Raw genomic sequence first — 9,964 nt, forward strand, 5'->3', positions numbered from 1 at the left:
TGTGGGTAAGTCTATGCCGCAGCAGGTATACCCCTGGAGAGACTGTGGCTTGTATATAAGGCATAAAACACTGACACATCCAAGATGCCACAATTTCATGTACATTTATTCCTTCAGTGCAGGCTAAAATAAAATGCGCTATTTTATTGTATTGAGTATGACCAGTCATTACTACTACCAGAAAAGAAATTTCCTGTAGCCATAGATCAGGCACCTATGTGTCTGTCTACTGTAAGGACAAGAAGTTTTTTCTTTAAGTGAAGGTGTGCAAAACATTGAATATTGTGTCATCATGCAGAAGTAAAAAAAAATTAGTAATTACCAGGATTTATCAGCATATCTGACTGATGCTGCATTACAAAGGAGAGGGCAGAAAGGAGTCGAAGTCAACTTACCACGTGGCATGAAATTTACTCACAGTTTAGCTCATAATAAGAATAAAGTCAAATTTGGTAACATGTAATGGCCAGAAGACACTGGGTTTTAATTGGACAAATACAAACGGAGCTATGCTCCTTTAAAAGCACTTCACAGTATTTCTCAGCCTGGCACGGAGGGCAGAAGTGACATGTGTGATTTCAATAAAGACCCCAACATTTCTTCAGTCACTTGACAGACTTTTTTTAATCTCACATCACTTCATTATCCATACGTTTAGGATTCAGTCCAAGATTAAGTGTCTCTTTACAGGATGGCATTCATAGTAGGTTTCAGATCAGAAAGATCTGTAACTACATCCTGTCTTTCCACAATGCAGTTGTGTATTCCTCCTCCCAGTCATGCATACACCAGCAATTAAGATAATGAATACATAATGCTCATGTACTTACACTCACAGACAAACCGGCACTTAAGACTAGCTCTACATGAGGATCTGCATGTGGCAACACTCAACCTTGCCACACTGAATACATTTTGACTCACTGGCCCTGATAAATATCCCTATAAATAAACAAACAGCTGCACTCTAAATCCACTTACAAATAGCAAACCATTCCACAACATTTTAAATGTGCTGTAACACTCAACTGATGGATCAGGAATGATGAAGACAATGCCACTTGAAGTTGGCTCATCAAAAAGAAAACCTAATGCCAGTCTCAATGAGCCTCCAAGACAGTGAAACTTGTAAACCTGCACCCCCATCTCGGCAGTTTCGGGTGCCAAAGTGATACACAGCTCATCGTCCGCATGACAGAACGCTCTTTACTGCATATCGATAAGCATTTGTTTGGCGAGAAAATGGCAAAAAATCACTTCAAGCAACAAGCTTGCAGGTGGTCACCTTAATTTCTGGATCCTTCCATTTTCAGTCCTCCAATTACAGCAAAGAAAGATTATTTCTACTTTTTTTTTTTAACCTAATGAAAGTATTTCTGAAAAAACCAAAATCATCGCCACGTTTAAAGGAAAACCATACAGATCTTTTTGAACAGCAAAGAAAAAGCAACACTGTTACACAGATATCAGTTATAATAAGACATATATGATAGGACTCAGACTTCTGTTCCTGTGGCAATAGAAATTCCTTTATTTTTAAGCACCCTAGACTTCCCAAATACACTTGTAGACATTTTGCTCTTTTTTCCCTGCACAATTTAAATATCACATTGAATAGATTTAACTGCTTTATTCTGAAAAGCAGTGTTGCATATTTTCTTTAGCTGGATGACAAAGTAAGATAAAATTTGAAAAAATACTTTATATAAAGTCTTTGCAATAAAAGATGCACTAGCGGCTTCCAAACTTTCTAGACCATGGACCACTACGAAAATCTCACAGACCTTCTGATGCCCTTTGCTGTCTAATTTTCAACTAAAAATAACAAAGAATACAATGTGGATCCTCGGACCAGTGAAGCACGATTTATACACCACAACTTGGAAAATACTGAATAATACAACGTTCACATCTCGGGTAGACACCCACAAGAGTGAAGTCAGTTCCACTTGAACTAGGCAGACCCTTTATTCCTACCACTCAGCCAAATTGCAGCTTCAGGAATAAATTCACCTCAGAATATTCTAGCAAAGTAATGCTGCTCTTCTTTTTCTTAACATGATGGATCTAGTTCAGGTGCCGCTGCCCCTGTATGCTCCTCCCTGCTCCCTGAGAGAAGGAGGGCCATCTCTCAGGCTCCTTGGGACTGACGCATTGTTCACAACCAACATTTCAAACACCAGCCCAGACGCAGCAGCACCTGAAACTTGATGAGATGCACACTGCTTATTGAGCTGGGTGTTTCACCAAATGCATGCAGCCTGCACAATTTCCCATGCCCCGATGTGCTTAAGACGCGGGTACAGCAACGGCTGGCATGCAGTGGTATTATCAAGAGATGGCATATATAGAGAGATATGTGGTAGATGTCCATCCTAACTTAAAAAAAAAAAAAAAAAAAAAAAAAAAATCTATTTCATCATTTGCCACCTACAGAAGAAAGCTGCATGGATCTCCACTTCAATACTATTATCTCAAAGTATCCAGGAAATCCCAAATTCCCTCTGACTCATACATGCTATTACATGATAGGAGATAAATGTCATCAGTCAAAGGAACCGACACACCAATCCACGACTCTCCACGTCCATCTCATCCAGCTACGGAGTCACTGACTCCTTCTCACACAAGCCTTAATCCTTGCTGGCTGAGGCACTGAAGAGCATCACCCAAATCGGAAGAAACACACAGAAAAGGGGATTTCCAGAGGCTGATTTCAGGGTCTTGTATCATCCCTGGACAAACCTCTCCCTATCCTCAAGTTGCAGAGGGCCAAGAAGAATACCCTTCCTAAGCCACTTAAGCCTTTTTAAATATTTGTTCCTTGGCATCCAGCTAAACATTGCTGTGTATGTAACTGGGAGTCATAACAAATATTCTCACACCTACTGTAAATGCTCCAAATCACTCTCTATAATAGGCTGATCCCTGGAACACTACAAATTTATTTAAATTCCTTAGATGTGAGGAGAAAAAATGCGACTGAAGACAGGAAGGAGCTTTCCTTTGATACAATGTCAGAACAGAAGCACAGTGTCCAAAGCTGCAGTAACACATGGGATTTTGGAGAAGTCAAACTTAATGACAATAGTCTTGCAGGTGAAAACCTAGAATGGCATGCATTGATTTTAAAAAAAAGAAAAAAAAAAAAAAAAAAAAAAGGTAAAAAAAAATGTAAACAAAGACGTAGGTCAATCAGGTGTTCACACCTACCCCAAAGCATAAGAAAAAGGATAAAAGCAACTTTTTTTTTTTTTAAAAAGAATACTAAAAGAATATGATGAAGGTACACAAGTATGAAAGACAAGGAAAGGAGTATATGAATAAGAGAAAATCTACACTTCTATTACCCAGGACGAGAATCCTTGCATTTCAGGATATAAACACTATGAAGTTACAATATGGAAATGGTTTTTTGCAATTATAAATACTGCTTTGGAGGAGCAGTCCTTATTTTTAACTGGAATATTTAGTCTTCCATTGTGTCCTAACAAAAAAGTTGCCATTTCCACCAAAACCATTTCAATGGAGAAAAAGATGTATCCCTACTACTTCTTCACAGTCTCCCTATTTAGTTTTCAGATGTTAGCAAAAACAAGCCTGATGAGAGCATCATTTCTCCATCTGAACAATCTGGTATTGGCCTCCATTGGAACAAGGTTACTAAATTAGAGGAGCAATTCCTATGTTTTCACATCTGTTCCCCTCAAAATTTATGTATAATTCAGTACAGACTATAAAATACCTTATGAAGTCTCCTTCCAATGTGTAAACATTATTTGTTGCCAACTGAAAAATGTTCTGCGATTGCCATTGGATTTATATTGGCTCCCTCTGCTGGCTAAAATGGACCAAGTGTAATTTAGTTGAGGTTTTTTTTCCCTCTTTTCCATAAATTGTGGTAAGTAAAGAACTGCACTAAAGACCACGACATAGCACAGAAATAATTTCTTTTATAATCCACCCAGGAAAGTTTGCCAGTTCAAACCTGAAGGATTAAACAAAGAAAAGCACCATACACCACAGAATGAAGAAAAAATCTATATGCCCTTTAGAAGGAAAACAGGCATGCTGGCATACTGGAGGAAGAGAATACAAAAGAAATACCATTTGGGGGTACTATTTAAGAATAACAGTTCATTTCATGTCCAGAATTTTGAAGCAGATTTGGGAAGCTATTTTGGCACTGGTTTTAACTATTTCTATTAGTTAGTTTCTAACTCTTCTATATATTACGTTCAGGTAATAATTACCTAAAATATTTTTAAATATACTGAAAACATGTCTAAATAGATTTTTCAGATGTTCTTTGATAGCAGTCCAAGGACATTTTTAAAAAGTTTATGGGAAATTTCAGCATGAATTATTCTAACTTCTAGTAATGAGTTAGTTTGGAAGATGGGAATTTTTTTAGTACCTCAATATCTGCACTCATACAAAACTGCAGAAAAGCATCAGTTACCTGCCCATCTTCGAATCATAGATTATTTTTCTCTTACAAAAATAATCAACCATCATGAAAAATAGTATAGCCAAAGAAGCAAATAGCTCACAAGTATCTCAGAGTAAACACTGTAAAATTGCCAAACTATGATTTGTTTTTCCAGCTCTTACTTCCAATGTATTGATTTTAACTTTGATACGAAGAAGAATTATACTAAAGGTTTCAGTCACAGGGCAGAAGTTTTAACATAGCCTTGACTACAGAATTTGGTATTTGTAAAGGAGAGACACTTTTCTACATCTTTCTTATCCTGCCTAAAATTTCAGCTGAGGATGAACTAACCTTTTTTTCCCCCTCCCAAACTCCTCTAAATTCAAGTTCCTATAAAATCACTCTAGGTTTTGGGTTTTGTTCTCGCCCTCCCAGTTCTGTGGTCACTTTCCAAATGATAAATGTATAAATCAAAAGAACAGAGAAGACCTCTGCATACAAAATTATTGTATTGGCCATAAGATGAAATGTACCCAGGGCTTGTAGCTAAGAGCTAACAGTTTTTCCCTTAGTTCCAAAGATTCTTATCCTCAGTACTGTGCAAATTTCCTCTTGCCAGAGACTGCAGTCTGGTTATGAATGAGAAGTCTGAGATGAAGGTAAGAGGCCCTGACATTCACACATTTCTGCTCAGTGGGTTACAACTTAAACACGGGTATAAATAAATGAATATAAAAACATAAAAACATTTCTCCCATGTAGTATTACCACCATTTAGTCTTTGTTCCGCTCAGACAGTTCCTTCTGGAATTATTTAAATTTGGGTTGTTTTGAACAGGCAACCAGAATATAAAACACAGAAACAGTCCCCAGTGAAATTTCAGAATTATGTATTCAATTTTTTCGACAAAGCTCTTGTGATGATGACCGTAAGAAGTTTTACATATTGCAAGACTCTATCAGTATTTAATCTGCAACTGAAGCAAAAAAGGATGCTTTAGATCATGCTCCGGTTTAGAATTTATGCATGTTGCCCAGTAAACAAGACTTTACACATTGTACACCATACCACTATTCTTTCTTCATCAGTATAGAAAGTCAACTGGACTTTCATTCTTTAGAGAAACAGGCACATTTTCCAGCACATAGATAAGTTCAAATTCATCAGCTATTAACATTCTCCAATAACATCTCAATCATTTTCTCAGGGAAAAAGAAAGAAGAGAAAAAGAAACAAGCAATCTACAATGCAACGAATCAGATTGTTACACATAGTGTATTTCTAGATAGAAGATGTCAGTGAACATTTCTGTAACTTTCTTCCCAGTTATTAAAATCCTATTATTACTATTATTCCTATTATTAAATTTGTAGAGAAGAAAGAAATAGTCTGTCGTTAGGACCAAAATTTCTTAAGCGGCTTATTCATTAACAATAATTTCAATAATTAGTTAAATCACACCTAAGTTTGCAGAAATTCCATCCTGCAAGAGTGTCGATGTTACAATTCTGTGGCAGATAAAACCTTTCCATCTGAATGCCTGAACTCCTGCTCAAGTAAAAAAAATGTCATGAACATAAAACATTAAGAAATGGCATTTTCTTAATGCAATGTAGTATTGTACATTTTTCTCTTGCATATACCCTGACTGTATTCATAAACAGGCCTAAGAAAAGAACAGCAAACAAACAAGATTGGATAAATCTACAAGATTTCCATTTCCTGGTTACCAAAGAAGCGGTTGCAAGCTGTATTCGACACCACACAGCTCACAGAACATCTGCAGAGGCAGGTATGTTTTCGAAGTGGAAGAAGCACCAATAGCACAGGGTGGGAAACACCAGTGCAGGCAGCATGAACCCCTTCCACCAGTGAGAAAAGCAGTGCTCTATGATTACCCTAGTTTTCCCTCAGGCATCCAAACCCATCAGGCTTCCCTGCCAAGCTCCTGTCACCCATTGGCAACCACATTAAGAACGGTCTACATCTCAGTATTATTAGAATAAGCTAGTTTTAGTTATAGGAATGTGAATTTGGCAGTATTGCTACAAGCATACACAAATTATACAAATCAATTACTATTTGGAAAACAAACTGGCTTATATTTACCACTGATCAACGATACAGCAGAATACTTAATGACACCCAAGCATTTGCAGAACATGCAAGCTGTGCCAATAAAATACATAAACTCAAGAGTCTTGGACATCTACTTAGAGCTCTTTAGCTCTAGGATTAAATGCCTCTGGACTCTGATGAGTTTACTGTGTATGTATCACACACCCATAACTATCAGCTGCAACAGATGAATCCTTCAATGCAGCTTTAGGATGAGGTGAAGAATGGAACAATTCATTAAAAAAGACACTGATTTACAGAAGGTTGGAGCTGCTAAAATAAAAAAGATGACAGAATAAAAACTGCACTCTGGATGTAGCTGCAACAACTCATATCCGTGAGTCCTTCAAGTATTAATATGACAAAGTTTTTGGTAAAGTGACCTCACTGCAAGAGACTTGTGATAGAATTAGCATTGAATCATGCAGATCATTAGCTGAACAATCTGTTTCCTTTCAGACAATGTTTTATTTTGCTAGCTTTCAAGAACATTGTCTTTTCATTTTTCCCACATTTTTCTGGCGAAGTTTATAGCTGTTTTCAAATTCAACATTTTCCACCTATATTTTTCCCAAATTAAAAGTATTACTACATGATCAATCACTTGATCTTTATCAATGTACAGCATAACACGTGTTGCTGTAACATGTTTACGTGCATACAGTTTGCTTACAGCAAATACAAGATCATGCAACTTACCCAAATCTCTTTCACCCCAACCAGAGAATTCCTACCTCATGACAGGAGAAGAGCCGAACTCCTTCCATCTGATGGAAGACTGGGTAGTGGGTGTTATCAATTGTATCACGGCGGTAGACATCTCCCACTGCCAGAAAGGCATCTAGGCCAGAGTGTATCAAGTCCCACTGATGAGCTGATGTATGTGCTCTTAGCATGTGATCACGATTCAAGTAATAGTTATCCTCTTTCCTTCTGCTGGCATGGTTTTGTGGGATAAGCAAACTATCAAAATTCTGCTGTACTGTAACCACTGGAGAAAGACCGTCATAGACAGAAAAGAGCGGAGTCCCACGTCGTCCTATATATTGTTTGTAAAAGTGGTCCTTCACCTGCTCCTTGATTAGCCACAAAGGGTGATGCTTTTTGTTGTGCAAGTTCTTCCCCACCTTGGAAAGAATCTTTTCTGTGACATTGCTGTAGTCATCTTCAGAATAAGCTTTACCAAGCAGTTCCACAGTATTTGTGCAGGATGCGTTGGCAGCAAAATCTGAAGGTACAGACTTGGATGAAGAATGCCTTGAATGGGTGGGAATTCCTCTTACCTTTACTTTTGGTGATAAAGCTGTTTTAGAATACTTAGCTACTCTCATGAATTTCCACAGCATTGCCATTGCAAACCCTTTTATGATCTAGAGAAAGAAAAAAAAATTTAAAAAAATTGAGTTAGGAACTGCAATCTTGATGCAGGAATGGCTAGTATCTCAGGGATAAGTGAAAACCAAATGTCTGCTTGATTAATATGACAAAGTTCCCATTATAAACCACTATTTTGACTTCATAAGAGGGAAAATACCCTTGTGATCAAATTTCAGCTAGGATATCTTATCCAATTATGAGTCTTCCGCATCACTGCATCAGTATTAATTACTCTAGACCTAGCCTTAACCCCATGCCAGATACTGCTAGTCTTTACAGCTGAATAAACATCAGGCCTTCTTTGAAACAGTATTTTTCATCACGAGGCAATAACTGAATACCACTTATGAGAAACTCAGAAATTTAACAATGTCCTTCAGCAGTCAGGGACTTGCTTATAATAAAACCCCAAGCATTAACTTACTGTTGTATCATCTCCCCCCATTAGCTGAAGCTATGGAAGGTGTTCCACATCAACCAGATGCATGCGGCACATACTATGCAATCATCGCTAATTCTTACTTAATGCCAAACAAAACCAGTTCAACCTTTCAAACCACTGAATCACTGTGAAAAAACAGATGGCCAGACCACAAGGCATATATTTATAAATAAACAGCATATTAAGTTCACATACGAGTATTGCACAAGAGTCACAATAAAGCATCCACATAGTCAGCACCAATGTTAGCATTTTGGGATGAGCACAAAACCCCCTTTCTGTATGTTCCCTGAATGGATATTTTCACAGCTTACACCACTGTACCAGGCAGGGAGGCTTGCCAAATATCAGGAAAGTGAATGAAGTGATGAGATTCTGACAGATGTCTGAAGTGAACAACTCGTTTCCTATCAAAGGCCCATCTTTACACATTTGCCCTGTTTACAAACAGGCTTTGTGCTTCACGTGTACACGGCTGCATTACTCTGTAGTGTTCAAAGAGATGGTTACAAAACCAAAAAGTTTTGAGGATCACAAGCCCTTCAATCACTCCAAATGCATAAGCCCATTCTAAGATGCAAAATCACTTGAAAATCTGTAGTTAGGCTTCACAAATATTAGCATAGGTTCCAGTAAAATAAGTAAGCATTACAATTTGCTTATTATGGAATGGAAAAACAGAGGCATTAGAAGTTAAGTGACTGGGGAAAGGCATCTGCTCCAAAAACCAAACTGGTTTGTATTTCTCTGTGAACCAAGAAATCCAGGGTCACAGGTTTCCTGGGTGAAAGAGTTTCCCGTGAAAGTCTTCTTAAAGAAATGGGGGAAGAAAGGACATAAGCAATTAATAGACCACAGTCTTCGAGGGATAGCTTTCCACCTTTACACTAGGATTACAGTATCTGGCTAGCTTTCCACAGGAACATAAGAGAAACAAGTGTAAAAAAAGAACAAACAAGCTAAGATTATTTTTCATACTCTTAAGCTCCAAAAATATATATGCAAATAGAATAGACACATTCTAGAATACAGAGTCCCCAAAAAAACAAATCTGTAAAAGATAATGGGTATGTTCATATTTGGCTTCCTTTCTTTTGGCTTATGTCTGGATGTTCTCTATAGGTCTATCTCCTGAAGTAATTGTATCTCAATAAATCAAAATAAAGGCAAGTTGGGTAGTCAGAAATTAAATTTGGCAGGGCAGCGTAAGATTACTAAATATATGGTTTAATCCTTTTACTGGTCGAATAGCTTAAGAAAAAAGAGCAGCTACAACTTTTAAGAAGGACAGCTATTTTTTTTTTTAAGAGTTTGCAAAACTATTTCACCAAATTAGTTCTTGGCCATTACTGATAAGGTTCTTCCATAAATGAATTCACACACACACCAGAAACCCCTCTGACATAGACTAAACGAGGGATGGCCTCACGTTTTGAAAAGAGGCTCCATTTTCCCCAAACATACGTTCTCCTTCATGGAAAGTGAGTTCTCATTTTCAAACAGCTGTTTGAAATAACCAGTTCTAGTCAAATACTGAATTCAGCTTCCCTGAAGTAAATATCACCATCTGCCCATACATTTATTTTTCTAA

The 9,964-nt window shown here is 37.5% G+C and overlaps 1 protein-coding gene across 1 annotated transcript in view; it reads right to left on the reverse strand.

The window, feature by feature from the left end:
- Window positions 1-7,931, reverse strand: part of FARS2 (phenylalanyl-tRNA synthetase 2, mitochondrial) — a 22,852-nt gene extending 14,921 nt beyond the window's left edge. Inside the window, exon 1 of the mRNA XM_009578684.1 lies at window positions 7,289-7,931. Within this exon, the coding sequence (XP_009576979.1) occupies window positions 7,289-7,906 (618 nt within the window). The 5' untranslated portion in view covers window positions 7,907-7,931. The remainder of the gene's footprint in view (window positions 1-7,288) is intronic.
- Window positions 7,932-9,964: the final 2,033 nt, after the last annotated feature.

This window comes from Fulmarus glacialis, unplaced genomic scaffold (genome assembly GCF_000690835.1).
Source record: "Fulmarus glacialis isolate BGI_N327 unplaced genomic scaffold, ASM69083v1 scaffold3445, whole genome shotgun sequence".
Lineage (NCBI taxonomy): Eukaryota > Metazoa > Chordata > Aves > Procellariiformes > Procellariidae > Fulmarus > Fulmarus glacialis.